The sequence below is a fragment of the Lolium perenne genome, chromosome 5, assembly GCF_019359855.2.
Source record: "Lolium perenne isolate Kyuss_39 chromosome 5, Kyuss_2.0, whole genome shotgun sequence".
Taxonomy (NCBI): Eukaryota; Viridiplantae; Streptophyta; class Magnoliopsida; order Poales; family Poaceae; genus Lolium; species Lolium perenne.
Window position 1 is genome coordinate 35,658,573 of NC_067248.2, and position 24,358 is coordinate 35,682,930.

A 24,358-nucleotide genomic window follows, 5' to 3' on the forward strand; every position below is an offset into this window, starting at 1 on the left:
ACATGTGGGTCCCATTTAGCAGCAGCGGTCTCACCGTTTGAGAGGCGGCAGGGGATCGAAAGAAAAAGGTAAGTGACCAAATATGAGGTGCCAAAAAAAATCCAAGAAAAGAAAGTTTTATAGTACATAGAGGATGACATGCGGGTCCCATTTAGCAGCGGTATCACCGTTTGAGAGGCGGCAGGGGATCGAAAGAAAAAGGCAAGTGACCAAATTTGAGGTGCCAAAAAAACTCCAAGAAAAGAAAGTTGATTGCTCATAGAGGATGACATGCGTGTCCCAATTAGCAGCAGCGGTGTCAACGTTTCCAAGGCGGCAAGGGATCAAAAGAAAAAGGAAGTAGCCAGAAATCAGGGGGTCAAAAAAAATCCAAGAATAGAAAGAATTTTGGTTCATAGAGGATGACATGCGGGACCCATGATCCTGCATCGTAAACGGCTCGATCGGAGAGCGTTGAACGAGATGGCGCGATCGAGAAAAAAAACAATGCCAGAGAGGCTGCCATCTGGGCCCTACATCCCTCGGCGGTGCGGATTTGCGTTGACTCGGCCGGCGAACCCGAGAATTCGAGATGCACCACGTCCCGGGCCACCATACGCAACGTTTTGGCCGGTTTCATCGGGCTAAGTGGCCTCAAAAACGAGAAAAAAAACGTTTTGACATGCACAACGGACAGACCCAAAATCGTCGGCCATGGTACACCAGCAACCACGGCGCGACTTCAACTTCGTCGGCCATGGCAACTTTTCTTGTAGTGCTATATATTCTCCGGACCATTCCGGACCTCCTCGTGATGTCCTGGATCCCATCCGAGACTCCGAACAAAACTTCGAACTCCATTCCATATTCCATATCTACTTAAACGACATCAAACCTTAAGTGTGTCACCCTACGGTTCGCGAACTATGTAGACATGGTTGAGACCTCTCTCCGACCAATAACCAATAGCGGGATCTGGAGATCCATAATGGCTCCCACATATTCAACGATGACTTTAGTGATCGACTGAACCATTTACATACGATACCGATTCCCTTTGTCACGCGATATTTTACTTGTCCGAGGTTTGATCATCGGTATCTCTATACCTCATTCAACCTCGTCTCATGACAAGTACTCTTTACTCGTACCGTGGTATGTGGTCTCTTATGAACCATTCATATGCTTGCAAGCTATTAGACGACATTCCACCGAGAGGGCCCAGAGTATATATATCCGTCATCGGGATGGACAAATCCCATTGTTGATCCATATGCCTCAACTCATACTTTCCGGATACTTAATCCCACCTTTATAACCACCCATTTACGCAGTGGCGTTTGATGTAATCAAAGTACCTTTCCGGTATAAGTGATTTACATGATCTCATGGTCGAAAGGACTAGGTAACTATGTATCGAAAGCTTATAGCAAATAACTTAATGACGTGATCTTTATGCTACGCTTAAATGGGTGTGTCCATTACAGCATTCATATAATGACATAACCTTGTTATTAATAACATCCAATGTTCATGATCACGAAACCATGATCATCTATTAATCAACAAGCTAGTTATACAAGAGGCTTACTAGGGACTCCTTGTTGTTCACATAACACACATGTATCAATGTTTCGGTTAATACAATTATAGCATGGTATGTAAACATTATCATGAACACAAAGATATATTATAATAACCATTTTATTATTGCCTCTTGGGCATATCTCCAACCCCGGGTAGTTGGGTTCGGCCTGGGATCGGTGGATGAAAAAATGGGCCGGTGAATTTTGGGCCCTTGGAGTCGTGGCTAAAAATTTAGATCCATCCGGCGATAACTTTCAGCTGGGGAAGGAGACGCTGGGGAGCCGAGTGGAGATTCTCTAACTGTGAAGCATTGCGCTCCGATGCCAAAGGGGTAAGGGATGGACATGTCGCCGCATTGTTGGGGCAGCCTTATGCAGCACAACCTGAGGGGGGTGCAACAGCCATCACCAAGAGAAGAACACAACTAGTTTCAAGAAGAACATTAGGACCCGTGTTGATGCTTGTTGCTGCAAGTTTGGATGAATGGCTCGCGCTATCACTTGTGCGGCTTGGTGTGAATGTGACCAGGGCCAAAGGTTTCTTTTTATGATATTAATTGTGCCTTAGCATATAATTTCATCCAGGTGTACTCCTTTTTTTGAAATGGGGGAAGTATCACCCCAGCTTCTGCATCGAAGGGATGCACACGGCTTTTTTATTAGATTATTCACAACACCTTACAAGAGCAAAACAAAAGATCAAACTCGAAGCCAACTGGCTAAACCTAGAGGGATGAATGGGGTGACAATACACCAACTCACATCATCCAAAAACCAAATGCCTTCCCAAGCCGCCCAATAGCAAGTGAGAAGCACATCCAGTCAAGCAGACTCTCAACGCACGCCAACGCACACGCTACAGAAGCTGCTACCGCCGTCTTCCTCGACTCCATCTTCAAGAGGGATCATCACATTGACCTTGCAAAGGCCTGCCGTCGATGCCACCATGACGCCAGACGGCTCCACTATCCTGCCCGCATACATCATCCCGCATCCGTCGTCGATACCCCGCAACACCATGCCACCGAGACTTGGCGCCGTTGATGTGGTAGATGAATACCACTCCATCAACATCCGCCACCATCCAGCAGCTGCTCCAAAAACGATGCCCCAAGAGGTAGAACGACGCAGGTAGCATCGCTATCGTCTGATTCGGGAGACCTAGATCTAGGGTTTCCCCCGGAGCAACACGAGTGGGTAGATGCAGGCTGCGACGATGATGCCTCCAAGAAGGTTACGACGTGTGACGCCGCCATCGCCCGCCAAGACCGGAGTCGAAGCACGGTTTTCACCGGCAGCTGCGCATCCCCAACTCGCCGAGTGTAGTGCCGAGGCAAGCAAAGATGATGCCTTGACAAGGTAACGACGCCAATCGACGCCGCCATCATCCGCAAAGATCGAGATCGAAGCGCGGTTTTCACCGGCTGCCCCGTCACCCAAAGCTCATCGTCGACTGGATCTTCACCGCTGGAGATCTGAGTGGGATCCCAAAATCCCCCACCTGAGATCCCAACGAGGTCGTCCCCCTCCGGAGAGGAGGTCACCGCCGCCATGCCCGGGGCCGCCGCCCCGGCTCCCATGTGATGCGGGCGGAGCAGCCCGTCGCGCGGAGGAGAAGGCGTAGCAGCACGACCGCCTCCAGGCCCCAAGGGCCAAGATCCGGCCACGCCACCACCGCCGCCGCCTCGCCTTCCGGCCGCCGACGCCGCGCACCACCACCACCACAAGGGTTCAGGAGCGCCGCCCACATCCCCCATGATCACGACCATCTGAAGCCCCCGCCACCGCCATGCCACATGGGCTTTGCTCGGCGACACCTCCGGCGGCGACGGCGAGGGGAGGGAGGGGCTGGAGGGGGCGGGAGGGCCGGTGAGGAGGGCTCCCCGGAGTGGCGCGGCGCCACCACCCGGGGGAGGGTTAGGTCGGGGGAGCGTCCCTTAGATGCAGTAGATATGATTTTAGTAGTGCCCCCCGAAACAATGCCATCAACTGATGCATGCAAGTGTGAATAGGTTAAAATGTTTCAATCCAGGTAAAAGTCTAAATGCAAGTTGCGGTACGATATTTGATCTATCCAACCTTGTCCTCTCATTTCGTTTCTCAAGATTGATGTATCCAACCTTGTCCTCTCATTTCGTTTCTCAAGATGGGATGATGTATGCATGCCAATACAGTAATACGGTTCAACTAGGTAGTAGGTGGTGGTTTGTCCTAGTTAGCTATCTAATTATCACCAACAATAACAATATTTGCGGTCTTGCCGCTGTTCTCATGCTTGTCATAGCGATCTGGGCACTTAGAATCCCAATAATCAAGGTCACCGCAGATGCGGCAAGCCCCTTTCTTATTATTATTATTCTTCTTGAAGTTGGTTAAGTGTGAGCCTTTGTTCTTACCATTAAATTTGTATTTGCCTTTAGAATTATTCTTGATCTTGAACTTGGAACTGTAAGTTTTTATTCTGTACCATATTGGCACTAGAATCTCCCTTAAAACCTCGAGCACGCGTATCCTTTGCTCTCACCTTTTCTTTCACATGAAGAGACCCAATAAGATCCGAGACGAAAAATTCTTGTCTCTTATGTTTTAAAGACGTAGCAAAGTTCCTCCACGAGGGAGGAAGCTTAGGAATTATGCCATCGGTCATAAACTTGTCAGCTCAAGTTGTTTGGCAAGTGATTGTATCTCATGAGCTTGCTCAAAACTGAGCACTCATCAGTCATCTTATAGTCGTAGTATTGCTCCATGAGGACCATGACATACATGAAGGAGATATGCCCTAGAGGCAATAATAAAGTGGTTATTATTTATATCTTTATGTTTATGATAAATGTTTATATATCATGCTATAATTGTATTAACCGAAACATTAGTACATGTGTGATGTGTAGACAACAAAGAGTCCCTAGTATGCCTCTTAACTAGCTTGTTGATTAATGGATGATTAGTTTCATAATCATGAACATTGGATGTTATTAATAACAAGGTTATATCATTGTATGAATGATGTAATGGACACACCCAATTAAGCGTAGCATAAGATCTCGTCATTAAGTTATTTGCTATAAGCTTTCGATACATAGTTACCTAGTCCTTATGACCATGAGATCATGTAAATCACTTATACCGGAAAGGTACTTTGATTACACCAAACGCCACTGCGTAAATGGGTGGTTATAAAGGTGGGATTAAGTATCCGGAAAGTATGAGTTGAGGCATATGGATCAACAGTGGGATTTGTCCATCCCGATGACGGATAGATATACTCTGGGCCCTCTCGGTGGAATGTCGTCTAATGTCTTGCAAGCATATGAATAAGTTCATAAGAGACCACATACCACGGTACGAGTAAAGAGTACTTGTCAGGAGATGAGGTTGAACAAGGTATAGAGTGATACCGATGATCAAACCTCGGACAAGTAAAATATCGCGTGACAAAGGGAATTGGTATCATATGTGAATGGTTCATTCGATCACTAAAGTCATCGTTGAATATGTGGGAGCCATTATGGATCTCCAGATCCCACTATTGGTTATTGGTCGGAGTGAGTACTCAACCATGTCCGCATAGTTCACGAACCGTAGGGTGACACACTTAAAGTTGGATGTTGAAATGGTAGAACTTGAATATGGAATGGAGTTCGAATATTTGTTCGGAGTCCCGGATGAGATCCCGGACATCACGAGGAGTTCCGGAATGGTCCGGAGAATAAGATTCATATATAGGATGTCATTTTATGTGATTTAAAATGATTCGGAAGGTTCTATGGAAGGTTCTAGAAGGTTCTAGAAAAGTCCGGAAGAAACCACCAAGGAAGGCGGAGTCCCGGTGGGACTCCACCTCCCATGGCCGGCCAACCCTAAGGGGGAGGAGTCCCAAGTGGACTCCCCAAGGGGGGCCGGCCACCCCCTCCCAAGGAAGGTGGAACTCCCACCTCTAGTGGGAGTCCTAGCTTGGGTAGGTTTCATGAGTTATGGAAGGTTTTGGTTTGGGGTCTTATTCGAAGACTTGTAGACCAACTCTTGGGTGTTCCACCTATATAATGAGGGCCAAGGGGAGGGGGCCGGCCACCCCAAGACCACAGCCTGGCCGCACCCCCTAAGTGGCCGGCCACCCCCTCCCAAACCCTAGCCGCCCCCCTCTCCTCCATAGCTCCCGCACGCTTAGCGAAGCTCCGCCGGAGTTCTCCACCGCCACCGACACCACGCCGTCGTGCTGTCGGATTCAAGAGGAGCTACTACTTCCGCTGCCCGCTGGAACGGGAGGTGGACGTCGTCTTCATCAACAATCGAACGTGTGACCGAGTACGGAGGTGCTGCCCGTTCGTGGCGCCGGTGATCAAGATCTTCTACGCACTTTTGCAAGCGGCAAGTGAACGTCTACCGCAGCAACAAGAGCCTCATCTTGTAGGCTTTGGAATCTCTTCAAGGGTGAGACTCGATAAACCCCTCATTGCTACCGTCTTCTAGATTGCATCTTGGCTTGGATTGCGTGTTCGCGGTAGGAAATTTTTTGTTTTCTATGCAACGTTATCCTACAGTGGTATCAGAGCCGTGTCTATGCATAGATGGTTGCACGAGTAGAACACAATGGTTTTGTGGGCGTTGATGCTCTTGTTATCTTTAGTTTGAGTACTTTGCATCTTTGTGGCATAGTGGGATGAAGCGGCTCGGACTAACTTTACATGACCGCGTTCATGAGACTTGTTCCTCGTTCGACATGCAACTTGTATTGCATAAGAGGCTTTGCGGGTGTCTGTCTCTCCTAGTATAGTGAAGATTCAATTTACTCTTCTATTGAAAACATTAGTATCAACGTTGTGGTTCATGTTCGTAGGTAGATTAGATCTCTCTCGAAAACCCTAAACCACGTAAAATATGCAAACCAAATTAGAGACGTCTAACTTGTTTTTGCAGGGTTTGGTGATGTGATAAGGCCATAATGTGATGATGAATATGTATGAGATGATCATTATTGTATTGTGGCAACCGGCAGGAGCCTTATGGTTGTCTTTAAATTTCATGTTGAGTAGTATTTCAAAGTAGTTGTAATAGTTGCTACATGGAGGACAATCATGAAGACGGCGCCATTGACCTTGACGCTACGCCGACGATGATGGAGATCATGCCCGAAGATGATGGAGATCATGTCCGTGCTTTGGAGATGAAGATCAAAAAGGCGCAAAGACAAAAAGGGCCATATCATATCACATATGAACTGCATGTGATGTTAATCCTTTTATGCATCTTATTTTGCTTAGATCACGACGGTAGCATTATAAGATGATCCCTCACTAAAATCTCAAGATAATAAAGTGTTCATCCTTAGTAGCACCGTTGCCAAGACTTGTCGTTTCGAAGCATCTCGTGATGATCGGGTGTGATAGAATCAACAAGTGCATACAACGGCTGCAAGACAGTTTTGCACATGCGGATACTAAGGTGGCCTTGACGAGCCTAGCATGTACAGACATGGTCTCGGAACACGTGATACCGAAAGGTAGAGCATGAATCATATGGTTGATATGATGACCACTTTGAGTGTTCGCCATTGAAATCACACCTTGTCTCGTGATGATCGGACTTAGGTGCGGTGGATTTGGTTCGTGTGATCACTAAGACAATGCGAGGGATATTGTTTTGAGTGGGAGTTCACCTAGATTTTTAATTATGTTGAATTAAAATTTGAACTCAATTTGTCATAAACTTAGTCTAAATTTTTGCAAATATATGTTGTAGAGATGGCGTCCCCAATCAATTTTAACCAGTTCCTAGAGAAATAAAACTTAAGAGCAATGGTAGCAACTTCACCGACTGGTTCCGTCATGTGAGGATCTTCCTCTCTGGCGGAAATCTGCAATATGTGCTTGATGCACCGCTAGGTGACCCTCCTGCAGAAACTGAAACCGATGAAGTAAAAGCTGTTTACGAGACTCGGAAAACTCGGTACTCTCAAGTTCAGTGTGCCATCCTGTGCAGTCTGGAATCCGATCTTCAAAAACGTTTTGAGCACCACGATCCTCATGAGTTGATGAATGAGCTGAAAGCTATTTTTGAGACTCATGCGGCCGTGGAATGCTATGAAGCATCGAAACATTTCTTCAGCTGTATGATGGAAGAAGGCAGCTCCGTTAGTGAGCACATGCTCGCCATGACCGGGCATGCGAAGAAACTCAGTGACTTGGGAATAGTGATTCCTAACGATTCGGGATTAATCGTGTCCTTCAATCACTGCCACCAAGTTACAAGAACTTTGTGATGAACTACAATATGCAGAACATGAACAAGGAGTTACCTGAACTCTTTGGCATGCTAAAAGCTGCTGAGATTGAGATCAAGAAAGAGCACCAAGTGTTGATGGTCAACAAGACCACCAGTTTCAAGAAACAGGGCAAGTCTAAGGGAAAATTCAAGAAGGGTGGCAAGAAAGCTGCCACGCCTCCTATGAAACCTAAGAACGGCCCTAAGCCTGATGCTGAGTGCTATTACTGCAAGGAGAAGGGACACTGGAAGCGTAATTGCTCCAAGTATCTGGCTGATCTGAAGAGCGGCCTTGTCAAGAAAAAGAAAGAAGGTATATCTGATATACACGTTATAGATGATTATCTCACTGGTTCTCGTTCTAGTACCTCGGTATTTGATACTGGTTCGGTTGCTCATATTTGTAACTCGAAACAGGAACTAAAGAATAAACGAAGACTACTGAAAGATGAAGTGACGATGCGCGTTGGAAACGGATCCAAAGTCGATGTGATCGCTGTCGGCACACTTCCTCTACATCTACCTTCGGGATTAGTTTTAAGCCTAAATAATTGGTATTTTGTACCCGCGTTGAGCATGAACATTATATCTGGATCTTGTTTAATGCAAGACGGTTATTCATTCAAGTCTGAGAATAATGGTTGTTCTATTTTTATGAATAATATCTTTTATGGTCGAGCACCAGAAAAGAATGGCTTATTTCTGTTAGATCTCGATAGTAGTGATACGCATATACATAACATTGATGCTAAGCGAATTAAATTGAATGATAATTCTACTTATATGTGTCACTATCGTCTTGGTCATATTGGAGTGAAACGCATGAAGAAACTCCATACTGATGGATTACTTGAATCACTTGACTTTGAGTCACTTGATAGATGCGAAGCATGTCTAATGGGAAAAATGACTAAGACTCCATTTTCTGGTATGATGGAGCGAGCTACTGACTTATTGGAAATCATACATACCGATGTGTGCGGACCAATGAGCGTAGCATCACGCGGTGGTTATCGTTATGTTCTAACCTTCACAAATGATCTGAGTAGATATGGGTATATCTATTTCATGAAACATAAATCCGAAACTTTCGAGAAGTTTAAGGAATTCCAAAGTGAAGTAGAAAATCAACGTAACAAGAAGATTAAATTTCTACGATCTGATCGTGGAGGTGAATATCTGAGTTATGAGTTTGGCATGCATTTATAGAAATGCGGAATACTTTCACAATTGACACCGCCGGGAACACCTCAACGAAACGGTGTGTCCGAACGTCGTAATCGAACTCTCTTAGATATGGTTCGTTCTATGATGTCTCTTACTGATTTGCCGTTATCATTTTGGAGTTATGCATTAGAGACAGCCGCATTCACTTTAAATAGAGCACCATCAAAATCCGTAGAAACGACACCGTATGAATTATGGTTTAATAAGAAACCTAAGCTGTCGTTCCTTAAAGTTTGGGGTTGCGAAGCCTATGTAAAGAAGTTACAACCGGACAAGCTAGAACCCAAAGCGGAGAAATACGTCTTCATAGGATACCCTAAGGAAACTACAGGGTACACTTTCTATCACAAATCCGAAGGCAAAATCTTTGTTGCTAAGAACGGAACCTTTCTTGAGAAAGAATTTCTCACTAAAGAAGTGACTGGAAGAAAAGTAGAACTCGATGAGATTGATGAATCTATACTCGTTGATCAGAGTAGCGCAGTACCGAAAGTTGTACCTGTACCGCCTACACCGGCAACAGAGGAAGCTAATGATAATGATCATGAAACTTCGAACGAGGAAACTACTGAACCTCGCAGATCGACAAGGGAACGTGCCACTCCTGATTGGTATGATCCTTGTCTAAATGTCATGATTGTGGATAACAATGATGAGGACCCTGCGACGTATGAAGAAGCGATGATGAGCCCAGATTCCAACAAATGGCAAGAAGCCATGAAATCCGAAATGGGATCCATGTATGATAACAAAGTATGGACTTTGGTAGACTTACCTGATAGCCGAAAGGCTGTCGGGAATAAATGGATCTTCAAAAGAAAAACAGATGTTGATGGTAATATTACTGTCTATAAAGCTCGACTTGTCGCAAAGGGTTTCCGACAAATTCAAGGAGTTGACTACGATGAGACTTTCTCACCTGTAGCGAAGCTAAAATCTGTGAGGATTTTGTTAGCAATAGCTGCATTTTTCGATTATGAGATTTGGCAGATGGATGTCAAAACGGCGTTCCTTAATGGAGACATTGAGGAAGAGTTGTATATGGTACAACCCAAAGGTTTTGTCGATCCTAAAAATGCTGACAAAGTATGCAAACTTCAGCGTTCAATCTATGGACTGAAGCAAGCATCAAGAAGTTGGAACCGACGCTTTGATAAGGTGATCAAAGACTTCAGGTTTATACAGTGTCATGGAGAGGCCTGTATTTACAAGAAAGTGAGTGGAAGCTCTGTAGCATTCCTGATATTATATGTAGATGACATATTATTGATCGGGAATGATATAGAACTATTAAGCAGTGTAAAAGGTTATTTGAATAATAGTTTTTCAATGAAAGACCTTGGTGAAGCATCGTATATATTAGGCATCAAGATTTATAGAGATAGATCAAGACGCCTAATAGGGCTATCACAGAGTACATACCTGGACAAGATTCTAAAGAAGTTTAGAATGGACGAAAGTAAGAAAGGGTTCTTACCTATGTTACCAGGCAAGGTCTTGAGTAAGACTCAAGGACCGGCTACGGCAGAAGAAAGAGAAAGGATGAGTAATATCCCCTATGCCTCGGCAGTAGGATCTATCATGTATGCCATGCTATGTACTAGACCGGATATAGCACATGATGTTAGTTTGACTAGCATATATCAAAGTGATCCAGGAATGGAGCACTGGACAGCGGTCAAGAATATCCTGAAGTACTTGAAAAGAACTAAGGATATGTTTCTTTGTTATGGAGGTGACCAAGAGCTCGTAGTAAGTGGTTACACCGATGCAAGTTGGAACACTGATCCTGATGACTCTAAGTCACAGTCTGGGTACGTGTTTATATTGAATGGTGCTGCAGTAAGCTGGGCAAGCTCAAGCAAGTGCACGGTGGCGAAGTCTTCAACAGAATCGAGTACATAGCGGCTTCCGGAGGCTTCATCAGAAGCGGTATGGATGAAGAGGTTCATTGTAGAGCTCGGTGTGGTTCCTAGTGCATTGGACCCATTAATCATTTACTGTGATAACATGGGTGCCATCGCCAATGCACAAGAGCCAAGGTCACACAAGAGGCTGAAGCATATCAAGCTGCGTTACCACTCGATTTGCGAGTACATCGAAGATGGAGAAGTAAAGATTTGCAAAGTACACACTGATCTGAATGTAGCAGATCCGTTGACTAAAGCTCTCCCTAGGGCAAAGCATGACCAACACCAGAATGCCATGGGTGTTAGGTATATTACAATGTAATCTAGATTATTGACTCTAGTGCAAGTGGGAGACTGAAGGAGATATGCCCTAGAGGCAATAATAAAGTGGTTATTATTTATATCTTTATGTTTATGATAAATGTTTATATATCATGCTATAATTGTGTTAACCGAAACATTAGTACATGTGTGATGTGTAGACAACAAAGAGTCCCTAGTATGCCTCTTAACTAGCTTGTTGATTAATGGATGATTAGTTTCATAATCATGAACATTGGATGTTATTAATAACAAGGTTATATCATTGTATGAATGATGTAATGGACACACCCAATTAAGCGTAGCATAAGATCTCGTCATTAAGTTATTTGCTATAAGCTTTCGATACATAGTTACCTAGTCCTTATGACCATGAGATCATGTAAATCACTTATACCGGAAAGGTACTTTGATTACACCAAACGCCACTGCGTAAATGGGTGGATATAAAGGTGGGATTAAGTATCCGGAAAGTATGAGTTGAGGCATATGGATCAACAGTGGGATTTGTCCATCCCGATGACGGATAGATATACTCTGGGCCCTCTCGGTGGAATGTCGTCTAATGTCTTGCAAGCATATGAATAAGTTCATAAGAGACCACATACCACGGTACGAGTAAAGAGTACTTGTCAGGAGACGCGGTTGAACAAGGTATAGAGTGATACCGATGATCAAACATCGGACAAGTAAAATATCGCGTGACAAAGGGAATTGGTATCATATGTGAATGGTTCATTCGATCACTAAAGTCATCGTTGAATATGTGGGAGCCATTATGGATCTCCAGATCCCACTATTGGTTATTGGTCGGAGTGAGTACTCAACCATGTCCGCATAGTTCACGAACCGTAGGGTGACACACTTAAAGTTGGATGTTGAAATGGTAGAACTTGAATATGGAATGGAGTTCGAATATTTGTTCGGAGTCCCGGATGAGATCCCGGACATCACGAGGAGTTCCGGAATGGTCCGGAGAATAAGATTCATATATAGGATGTCATTTTATGTGATTTAAAATGATTTGGAAGGTTCTATGGAAGGTTCTAGAAAAGTCCGGAAGAAACCACCAAGGAAGGCGGAGTCCCGGTGGGACTCCACCTCCCATGGCCGGCCAACCCTAAGGGGGAGGAGTCCCAAGTGGACTCCCCAAGGGGGGCCGGCCACCCCCTCCCAAGGAAGGTGGAACTCCCACCTCTAGTGGGAGTCCTAGCTTGGGTAGGTTTCATGAGTTATGGAAGGTTTTGGTTTGGGGTCTTATTCGAAGACTTGTAGACCAACTCTTGGGTGTTCCACCTATATAATGAGGGCCAAGGGGAGGGGGCCGGCCACCCCAAGACCACAGCCTGGCCGCACCCCCTAAGTGGTCGGCCACCCCCTCCCAAACCCTAGCCGCCCCCCCCCCCCTCTCCTCCATAGCTCCCGCACGCTTAGCGAAGCTCCGCCGGAGTTCTCCACCGCCACCGACACCACGCCGTCGTGCTGTCGGATTCAAGAGGAGCTACTACTTCCGCTGCCCGCTGGAACGGGAGGTGGACGTCGTCTTCATCAACAACCGAACGTGTGACCGAGTACGGAGGTGCTGCCCGTTCGTGGCGCCGGTGATCAAGATCTTCTACGCGCTTTTGCAAGCGGCAAGTGAACTTCTACCGCAGCAACAAGAGCCTCATCTTGTAGGCTTTGGAATCTCTTCAAGGGTGAGACTCGATAAACCCCTCGTTGCTACCGTCTTCTAGATTGCATCTTGGCTTGGATTGCGTGTTCGCGGTAGGAAATTTTTTGTTTTCTATGCAACGTTATCCTACAATACAATTCAGTGCCAACATCTGAGACCCCAAATTTAGCCTAAATATTAGCTTCAAGATTTTAACAAAAACCGCAACTTTAAGACTTAACTCGGTTTCTAATCATGTTGTGCGTCCGTCTCAGACGGCTTTTATGCAAGGAAGGAATATCCTCGATGGGGTAGTCACTTTGCATGAAACATTGCACGAGCTTCATAGGAAAAAGTTGAATGGAGTTATATTAAAAATTGACTTTGAAAAAGCATATGATAAGGTAAAATGGTCCTTTCTACAACAAACACTCGGGATGAAAGGTTTTTCACAAGTGTGGCGTTCTTTAATTCACAATTTCATTTTTGGTGAAAGTGTTGCCGTTAAAGTCAATGATGATGTGGGCAATTACTTTCAGACAAAAAGGGATTGCGGCAAGGCGATCCATTGTCACCCATGTTGTTTAACATAGTGGCGGATATGCTTGCAATTATTATTGAACGTGCTAAAGCAGACGGTCTTATTGAAGGAGTAGTTCCACATCTCATTGATGGTGGCCTCTCCATACTTCAATATGCCGATGATACAATTTTATTTATGGAACATGAGCTTGAGAAAGCGACGAATCTTAAGTTGATACTATCAGCTTTTGAGAAGCTTTCTGGTCTTAAAATCAATTTCCATAAAAGTGAATTGTTCTGCTTCGGTGAAGCTCAAGACGGGGCCTCCTTATATGCCGATCTATTCGGATGCGGGATTGGTCAGTTTCCAATTAACTACTTGGGTATTCCGATTCATTATCGGAGACTTACTATAGCTGAGTGGAAACAAGTCGAGGAAAGACTTCAAAAACGCCTATCAAGTTGGAAAGGAAAACTGCTGTCTCTAGGCGAACGGTTGTTCTCATTAATTCAGTACTAAGTAATATGGTACTGTATATGATTTCCTTCTTCCAATTGCCTAAAGGGGTCATGCACCGATTGGATTACTTCCGATCTAGATTCTTTTGGCAAGAAGATAGTGAAAAAAAAAAAAGAAATATCGACTAGCTAAATGGAATGTAGTTTGTCGACCAAAAGACCAGGGGGGGCTCGGTATCCATGATCTTGAGATCAAAAATCGAGCCCTACTTGGAAAATGGTTATTTAAATTTCTTTCAGAAGAAGGTATATGGCAAACGATTCTAAAGAGAAAGTATGTAGGCTCATTGTCCCAGGTGGTTTGGAGAGCTGGAGACTCGCACTTTTGGGCTGTTCTAATGGCGACAAAGAAATTCTTTTTTCCATACACATCTTTCTCGATCAAGGATGGATCTCAGATACGGTTTTGGGAGGAAAAGTGGTTAGGTAATACCACCCTTCGGGAACAGTATCCAGCTTTATACAGTATAGTCCGCCACAAATCTGACACCATTGCAACGGTGATGCAAGATTCACCGGTTAATATGGCATTCAGAAGGGATCTTCTAGGCCCCAGGCTAGTATCATGGAATACTTTGCTGCAACGACTCGAAAGGGTTCAGTTGACGCAGGGATCCGATGTGGTTAGATGGAATCTAAATGAGAGTGGAAAATTCTCTGTAGATTCTGTATAAAGCGTTAATCCAATCAGATACGCCAGTATTTACTAATAAAAAAATCTGGTCTATGAAGATACCACTAAAAACAAAGATCTTTGCTTCATATCTTCGTAGGGGGATAATTCTTACTAAGGATAGTCTTGTAAAGCGTAATTGGCAAGGTAGTAAAAAGTGTGTCTTTTATCATCATGATGAGACAATTAACCATCTTTTTTTCAACTGTCAATTTGCGAGATCTATATGGTCAATAACCCAAATAGGTTCAACCTTGTATCCTCCTCAGAGTGTTGCCAATATTTTTGGCGGTTGGCTCAATGGGGTGGATCGTAGGTATAAAACTTTTATTAGGGTGGGGTGATTGCCATTATTTGGTCGCTTTAGCTATTTAGAAATGACAAGATTTTCCATGATACTAATTCTTCTTGTTTGCAGGTTATCTACCGATCCACCGCTTTGCTCCGTTCGTGCTCTTTGCTTCAGAAGTCAGAGAGTCGAGACCACTTTATGAAGGTTTCTACATGGTTGGAGGATGTGGCGATAGATATTTTTTTCCCAATATGGATGGCGGCGTAATCTACGGATAGAGTCCTCTGAGTATTAGTTGTCCTTCCATGTTTTTAGTCCTTCAGATTTTGGCCTTTTGATACCTTGTGTGTGCGCTACTATGACACTTTGTGAGTGTGCGGCTGTGTGCATCTTGTTATGCAGAGGCTGGGTGTAATACTTTTAAAAGTAATGAAAGCATCTTTTATCGAAAAAATATAGTACCAAAAGATCACAAGGAAAATAGCAAAAGCGAGAACGTTTCTGAACGTGGCCTGCAATAGGAGAGGCCTAGAACACACTCTTTAATAGATGGTCACTGTGGACCTCTATCTTTTCGAACTAATCAAGGAAATCTCAAGCTGCTAGCCATTTCTTTGACGATCCAAAAAAAAACTAATTTATCTATTACCCACCTGTGTAATTTAACGATTGTAGCCACTAAGTAATTTTGATATAAACTCTACAGTTTGTGCACGATAAACTAAAACTTCTGTTCCTTAATGCAAACACAATAATGAAGCGTTATACGGTGGAACAGAGAAGTCTTGAAACATGGGTTAAACCAACGATGTTTTGACATCATATAAACTACACTGATCTGTTTCCCAGATTTAATGCGAACACAAGATTGGAATATTATATGACGGAACAGAAGATTGAAATATTATATGGGACTCCCTTTGCTAGTTTTACTCAAAGTACAACACGTGATTTAGACCGCTCCTAAAAATCTCGATCAAATAACTTAGCAAAGTTCATGAAAACTCTTAGTACATAGCTAATGCACGTGCCTGCGAAAGTGAATTTCATACCGACGAAAATGGAGGTTTTGCAGTCACTGAGAGAACAGATGTCAAAAAACAATACTCAGCCAACTCCACAGTTTATGCTGCTAAATTAAGTTAACCACGACCAACAGAAACACAAGGGGGCACAACTGACATAATATAGTTCATACATAGTTTTAATACAGCTCATATAATAAATAAAGAACTGCTCGAGTTGGCCAGACAATAAATATGAGATAGCCGGCACAATTAACAGTGAAACTTGATACCCGGCAGAGTTCTCAGATGAAACACCTCCCCATGAAACCTCATGCCAGCCCCTTCACAAATTAATCAGCATGGCATCATCTCCAGTATGCTTCTTGCTAGGGGATTTCAGCAACAGCGTCCCTTGTCGTTTCAGTATTCGATTTGGATCTGGCATAAAAAATTCCATGTGTCTTCATTAATAGTTTGGGAAAGAATAACTGAACCACAGACAATAGATAATAACTAGTGCTAATATATAACCATTACTTTACATTTCGAAGAGAAAAGACGGGTGAAAAAAAAATGCCAGAGGATAAGTGTGAATTGTGTAAGAATTTCACTGTTAGCATCCCCACACTGTTGGCATTTGACTTGCTAACTGGCTGCATACCAGCTCCCATCTCATTGGGATTTACCTATATAATGTGCCGCTAGGTGTTCCTCCCAAACCAGTGGTGCCAAGTGTCTACCAGACCTTCTTGAGATGAGTGGCCTAGCAAATCTTACTTGGGTTGAATTCAGACTATCCACCCTAAACCCTACACTATCTATGTGTGTGATATGATGATGCCATGCATTAAAATATGGTAATTTAGCATGTACTGGGAGTAACAGACCAGCGGTGAAAATGAAGTAAGATGGGTTTACCTAGAGCAGGTTTGAGATATGCGGATATCCTACTTGCATCGTAGCACCTGGCTAAGCGAAGAGTCCTCTTGGCGTCAAACGGGACCACTTCCTTAACAAGCATGTTCCCCATGTCAAGAGCAAGCACCCATGCTGCGTGGCGGCGGTAGTCAATCTTGGCAAGGAAGTAAACAATGTCATCATCTTGCAGGCTGAGGCGTGGCAGGCCAACATGGAGAGTCGAAAAGGTTGGGTCGGCAGCCTTGATGCCAGCATCAACCTTGAGCTTGTGCAGCAACAATGGTTGAGGGGGTATCTGGGTGGAATTAATGCGGTGATCCCTGGTCCAGTCCTCAGAGGAGAAGCTACCTGCCCTGATGCTCCACGTAGCGGCCTTCCAATGAGAGGGTGTTTTAGAGGAGCCGTCGAAGTGGGCATACATGTCAACAAACTTGATGAAGTTACCAACGACGGCAATGTCACGAATACAAGTTGGATTGCCAAACCCCACAGCCTTTTTGGGCATGATGGGCTTGGGAAGCTTGAGGCAACTGAGCTTGGGTTTTTCGTCGAGGACATTGCAGAAGATGATGCTTTGCCATAGATCGACCCAGGCCACGGTGCCCTTGTGTCCTCCGATGGCGAGTGTCTTGGATGTTTGGTTTCGCGGATGTGATTTGAGCAGCACCACGGGCTTCTTGCTCCAGGTGTTGGTATCAGAGTGGTAGATGCAGAGGTGAGAAGTTTCCGGACATCCGAAATGACGAGGTTGTGCAGCGATGACGTAGGTGCAGTCATGGTGGTGCTCCTGGCAGGCTGGTCCCTGGTCATGGTCATGGCCATGGCGATGGCCATGGGGGGCGAGGTGGCAGGGGCGGAGGGAGAAGCCACCGCTGTCGTGGGGGCTGGTGGTGGTGGTGCGTTGGCAGTGTTTGTTGCACTTGCGCACCATGGCAACTGTGTAGTCGTTGAATTCGTGTTGCTGCCCAGGGTGGGGGAGGTGGTCGAGCTTTGCTGCGCGGGCGTCGTAGATGAAGTATTCTCCGTTGATGGTCAAGACGGCGGATGAAGGATGGCCGACGATGACTCTTAGAAGGACGAGGCCCCCATTGTTCTCTGTGGCGATGATTTGGGGATTGCAGGCGAACTTGGTTTGGTCGATGCCGGTGGCGTGGAAGCACAAGTAAGAGACGAGTGGCGGGGCGGCGGGGCAGAAGGTGACCGTGATGGTGCTGCCCTCGAGTTTGGAACCGACTGCGGTGACGGTGACGGTGGCGGTGGTGGCGTTGTGCCGTTGGGAAAAGTAGGCTTCTTGATGGATGAGGACGAAGGGTGGGCACTCACCATCGTCGGGGTAGTCATAGGCAGGAGGAGTCTCCTCCTCCTCCTCGGTGTCGCTGGTCACCGAGTCCTCTTCCTCCTCGCTTGCGTCGGATTCCTCCTCACTTGATCCCAGATCGACTGCCTTCAAGCTCTCCGTCAAGCTCCTCATCTCAGATCGATGATGACCTCTCTCTCTCTCTTCTTTTTGCTTTTTGGCGGGGAGATTGATGATTGCCTCTTTGCTCCTACGAAATTGGGTGTGTGGATCTCGATTTAAGTTGGGGACGGGAGTGTAGAGGAGGGGCGAGCGGAATCGGAGATTGCGGTCCGGGGTGAAATTGAAATTGGAGGACCGTGATGGACTCCTAATCGTCACAGTGATATCCGGGCTGGAACTTGGGCCTTCGCGTACAACTTGGATACAGCGGACCCCCAGTGCTCGCGGTAACTCGTTTCAATTTTGAAATTCGTTCATAATTCGAAAAAATTTCATATTCCCAAATTTGTTTAAATTTCGAAATCCTGCGAAAAAAAATCGAAATTTGTTCAAAATTCGAATTTGGAAAATGTGTATATTTTCAAAAATGTTCAAAATATGAATTTGTTCATATTGGAAAACGTTCAAAAAATAATTTAAGTTCCACAAAAATTATTTTGGTTTTCCAAAAGCCGTAGAGATATTGATCACAAAAAAATCATAAAAGAAACAGCAGAAAAAAAAGGGCAAACCTGATGTGATGAGCCGCGGCCCAGTAAGTACATCCTGGTTGTTTTTTGGATCTGTTCTTCTGTTTCTTCCACCTTTTCCACTTTTTTCAGGTTTGCGTTGTTTCTTTGGTTCTTTTGTTATTGTTTTATTTCTTTTCTTTATTTATTACTTTTTGATTAAAATTCTGAGCAGTTTTTAAATATAAATATTTTTAAAATATGAATAATGGGAATACTCTTCCAAAACAACTAAATGGTACTTAGAGCATCCCCACTCGTTGGCGCTCCCCACGCCCAAATCCGGCGATAATTTTGGCCGGGTAGGACGAAAAAATGGCGTGGGGAGGGCCAGTTTCCCAGCCGCGATCCCAGGCCTAGCCGTTGATTTAATTTTGGAAAACGTAAACTTGACGAAATACGGCAAAAACCTGACGAAATTCGGTAAAAACGACTGAATTTAGACTAACTTTAATGATATTTACTATATAGAGGGCGAAGTTCATACATAGAGGCCGAATTCGACTATATTTCGAATTCGGCTAGGGGAATACAACTCTAAATTTTAAAACACGGCGCTCTACATGCCCAAATGGCGGTAGAACACCGTGTAGTCGCCGTCGTCGTCCCCATCGTCGTCGGAGCCGTCGTCGTCAAACTGCGGCGGCGCGGCCTGGCTGCTGCCCTGGCCGGCGTCTCCCCACCGGCCGCTGGTGCGAGGCGGGGACGGCGATGGCTTGTATCATTCGTCGTCGGAGGCTTCGAGGTCGACGACGGGGACGGCGACGCCGGATGGAGGTGTCGCAGGCCGGCGGTAGCGAGCGACGTCGTCGGCAGCGGATGGAGCGGCAGCGCGGGTGGCGAGTTGACGCGCGGCGGCCAGGTCCAGCAGCCGCTGCTGCTCCGCCTCCTCGCGCTCCCAGTCGCGCCTCAACCACTCCAGCGCGGCGTCTTCGGGGAGGGCGTTGTCGGCGGGCACCAGGTCCTTAAGCGACCTAGCGATCGCCTCCGCCACGGCGGCATCCTCCGCGCGCTTCGCCTCCTCCTCGGTGAGCTTGTTTGCGGCGGCGTTGATGGCGGCCGCGGCGTCCTCCTTCTTCGCCGACTTCCTCTTCCGCCCATGCTGCCGGGAGGAGGGTTGGTCGCGGATGACGAGGGCGCCGCTGCTGTGCCCTCTGCTCGGCGGTGGAGACGCCGGCTCCTTCTTGACGCGCGCTGGTGTCGACGGAGACGTCGCCTCCTTTTTCACCGGCGCCAAGGATGGCCTCGACGCCGATCCGGAAGACGACGAGCTGGCAGCCATGCGTCGTGGCTGCCAGATGTTTCCCCGGCGGCGGCTGGCCGATGCCCTCGATGGAGGGGGCATCGTCAGCAACGGGAAGTTGCCGCCCTCGATGTGCTCGAGGACGTTCGCCAGCGTCCTATCCGGCGCGCTCCACCAACGTCGGCGGCCCGCGGCGTTGTTGCGCGGAGGCGGAGGCGGCGGGCCGTCATAGAAGGCGAGCTCCTGCTCCCACCGCCGCAGGAAGTACGAGTTCCACGCCGTGTAGTTGTCGGGGTGGTGGCGTGGCTCCGCGCGCTCCTCGTCCGACATCGTCAGTCGAGCCTCCTCGATGGCGACGTCGAGGGCGTGGCCCCGGGGCGGCGGCGGGATTGGTACGCCGCCAGCACTTAGCCGCCACCCGCCGCCGGGAGGCCTCGTGTCCGGCGGGCAGGGGTACCCCGCCTGGTGGAGGAGGTGCCCCTCCCACGCGTGGAGCGACCGGCGGGGGAAGCCATTGTTGGCTGCGCCGTCGTCGTCGTAGAACGCCATCGGGAGAGTGGAGGGAGAGTGGAGCAGGGATACGCGTCGCGGCGAGCGGAGCGGCGTATATAGGCGCGGCTGGCGCCGGCGATTAATGCCGCGTGGAATGCGACGCGTCCGCGGCGAACTGACCGGCGGCAGCCTTTACTGCGCGCGGAAGACGATACGCGTGTCGCTGACCGGTTGGGGGCCACCTCCGCGGCGAAGACGAAACGAAAGCGCGGGAGAGATTTCTCGGCGTTTCTCGCGCTTTCGCTTCGTCCGGAGTCCCCGAGCGCTCCCCGGTAGGTCGGGGTTGGCGTGGGCTCGCCGGATGGATGAAAGCCCAAATCCGGCGAAAAACGAGGAACCGGGGGCGCGGTTGGGCCATTTTTCGCCGTCCGGATGAAAAAATTGCACGCCGGGAGCCTGTTCGGGGAGACGAGTGGAGATGCTCTTATAACCAGAGAAGCTAGGAACAGGAGGGGTCCAAAGATCCGGATGAAGCAAAAAAGGGTAGTCTAGGCTGACGTGCTAGCCAGCTAATTTATTACAAACGGGAGGGAAATTGCGAGACAATCTAGAGAGACTATCAGCTCCGGGATGGCCAAGCCCTCGATGCCACATATCACGGGTGGTGGAGACTGTCAATGCGCTCTCGCAGGAGAGACATGATCGCCGATAAAAGGGTAGAGTTCGCCACTGCTACTGGACTTCAGAAGTATTTTCCGCGTGGCTAGATCCTTCACACAAAAGCCATATGGGTCAAACTCAACAGAACAAAGTTTATCTCGAGTGAATTTGTGCACACATATGAGATTTTTAATGACAGAAGGAGAGTACAGGACATGGTTTAAGTAGAAAGGATGAGATGTGAGAGTTGTGTTGCCGGCATAATAGATGGGAATAGTATGTCCATTGCCAACTACAATGCTAGACAGTCAAATAAAATCTACATGCAAGTTGCAGTATTATGATTGATAATTTGATATATCAAACTCTGTTTTCCTAATGAGGTCATGTATGTATGCTGCAAAGGTTTAACTAGCTAGGTAATAGGTGGTAGTTTGTCCAAGTCAAGTATTAACCTCACCTCATGTAAGGTCTACTTACAAAGTATTCACCTCTTTGGCTCATTTCTTAGACACTGAGCTAAATCCTTAGCTTACAGACAATAATTAGCATGTAATCATGTTAGAGTTAGAACATGGATGTATGCAATGATGTATAACGGGCGCTTCTGCTCCGGTGCTCCCCCCCTGGCGAAAAGTGGAATGGTCAAAACACATCAACGGTTCTGATCGTGCGATACCTGTTCGGATTCAGGGTTAATTTCGTAATTTGACGTTTCTGACAGATACGTATAGGGCCCGTACAAGCCCGTATGGCCCGCGACTGTTCTGTACGTATTCGGTCTACCGTCGTGTACGTGGCGAAGTCACGTGCGTGTACCGAAGAGGAAGGGACGTATAAAACCTTCGTCGGCTGCTCCGCCTCCCTCGCCCCACCATTTCCCCCCCAAATCAGGTACGGAGAAAACCCTCTCCCTCGGCCACTTCGTCTTCTCCACTCCGTCTCCAGTGCCAGTTCTCTTCTCCAATCCCTTCTTCTCCGCGCATTTCCGTCGAATCGGAGGCCGATGGAGGGTAGCAGCTCCACTGCGCGGGCGTCCGCCGCTACCTTGGTCAAGAACACCGGCGTGGCGGAGGCAGATGTGGTGCCGGGTGGATGGAGCCGTCGTGGTGCGGCCGCGTCGGGCGGAGGCTTGGTGCTGACGGTGGCGGATGAGCAGGAGCACGGACTCGGCGGCGAGATCGTGCCGGATCTGAATGTGCAGCCAATGGCGGAAGACCCTCTGGTATGTGCTATCCTCTCAACTCCTCAGCTTATTTGCCCTTATTTGATGGTGATTAGGGTTAGATCAAACCGAAGAACAGACGAATCATATATGAATTGTGATAAGGGCTTGATTACTGTGGACCAAATGGATCTAGCAGATTGTCCTATGGTTTGTGTATGTTGGCAAGGGTTTTTTTTAATCTGGTTTGACATCCGTGTGCATTCGTAGTTAAGGGGGATTTTATTGTCATGTGACCCCAATTTATATACCCTGTGCACAATTTATCTGGTTTGATTACCGCGTGCACAATTTATTTGTTAGTAGTATCATCAATTGTTTGGTACAGAGCTTCATTAGTAAGTTTTTATTACATGATTGCATAATTGCTTTAGGATTCACATTGATTTCTAAATCTATGGTAATGTTGTTGTGCTCCAGGAGTGTTATCTTGCTATGATGGCAACAACATTGACATAATAATTTGTTCCCTGCATTTATTTTGTAAAAAATATTATGCAGTCACAGGTTATGTTCAATTTTATCAATTAGTATATATACATGATTGTACACAAACATATGGGAAAATATGTAGTTACTATAATTGTACATCACCACAGTATGAATAATAGCATGTGTATCTATTATTTGAAAAGGTATGATTTGGCAGGACCTCCACTTATGGGTGTTAGAAGCTAAAAACCCCTAAATGCTGCTTAGTTAACATCTTATGGTGATAATTATTGCTTATTATTATGGTACTGCTGCTCCAGGGGCATTCCTCTATAGAATCTGGACTCTATTTCCTCTATGAAATTTATTATTATGAGCAACATTATGGTAAGGTGAAACATAATATTGACTATGATTACTCTATGATATTAAGATCAGTATTAATGATAGGTTGACAGAATTATGTTTCACCTTAACATAGTAGGAGAAATATAATGTTACTGGCCTGTTATTGTAATGATTGCAATAAGGATTTGTAGTATATGTGTTATGCTGGTATGATTGCAATTTAGATTGACATAATAATCTGTATATATTCCATCAGCTTGGTGAGACCTCCTCTGTCCGCAAGAGGAAGTTTGAGGAGTTTGATGACTCGGAGGACTCTGGCCACTCCTACATTTCCAGCGAGGTCGAGTCCGGGGACGCCGTGTCGGTAAGAGAGCATTCTCAATATTGATTGTGCATGGTTGACAAGTTTATTGAACTCATTGCTGTACAATAGTTGTGACATATGATTGTGACATTGTTGTTTTGCAGTACAACTCAGATGCTTCATCTGATAATGAAGTCAGCAAGTACAATGTGCTGTCATATGAGAAGAAGGTGGAGGAGAAGATCTGGGCTGAGGGAATCAGTGCTTACATGAAACCTGATGGGAGGTACTACTGCAAGTTCCATCCCTCCAAGCAGGTTCCTAGGGATGGTATGCGTGAAGGACTTGTTAGCCATGTGAAGGAGGTGCACCCGAAGGATCTCCGCGACAAGGCGAACCATGCTGCCCTGAGGAAAGTACTGGAGTACTATGGTCAGGATTGACTGAATGCCTGAAAAAGTTAGTGAAGAAGTACATCATCAGTAGATATGATGATGTTAAGTAATGTATGTTATTAAGAACTGCTAGTTTATGTGTGCACCTTCTGTTATGGTGCGGTAACTATGTATGGACTTGCTAGGCATGTGAACTTTAGCTATGGTAGCTATGTATGCACTGTACCAGTGTGCTAGATGGTATGTAGCACACTGTGTTTGCTTTTGCTGGTTCTTCACTTTGTTATAAGATAAGTGAAGTTATGGATGGCTACAAAGTATTGTCAGCCTTTTTATCTACCATCCATGTTCTGTTGGAA

General features: G+C 46.1%; 2 protein-coding genes across 2 annotated transcripts; one reads left to right on the forward strand and one right to left on the reverse strand.

Annotated features, from left to right (window-relative positions):
• Positions 1-16,098: 16,098 nt before the first annotated feature.
• Positions 16,099-18,340, reverse strand: LOC127298581 (uncharacterized). Its single transcript, XM_051328431.2, has 2 exons — positions 16,870-18,340; positions 16,099-16,389 (listed from the first exon to the last, which is right to left on the reverse strand). Exons 1-2 carry the CDS (start codon positions 18,338-18,340, stop codon positions 16,295-16,297), a joined length of 1,566 nt encoding a protein of 521 aa, XP_051184391.1. The 3' UTR covers positions 16,099-16,294.
• Positions 18,341-22,148: 3,808 nt separating this feature from the next.
• Positions 22,149-24,338, forward strand: LOC127298580 (uncharacterized). Its single transcript, XM_051328430.2, has 3 exons — positions 22,149-22,517; positions 23,554-23,664; positions 23,769-24,338. The coding sequence occupies exons 1-3, from the start codon at positions 22,299-22,301 to the stop codon at positions 24,045-24,047; spliced, it is 609 nt and encodes a 202-aa protein (XP_051184390.2). The 5' UTR covers positions 22,149-22,298; the 3' UTR covers positions 24,048-24,338.
• The last annotated feature ends 20 nt before the right edge of the window (positions 24,339-24,358 follow it).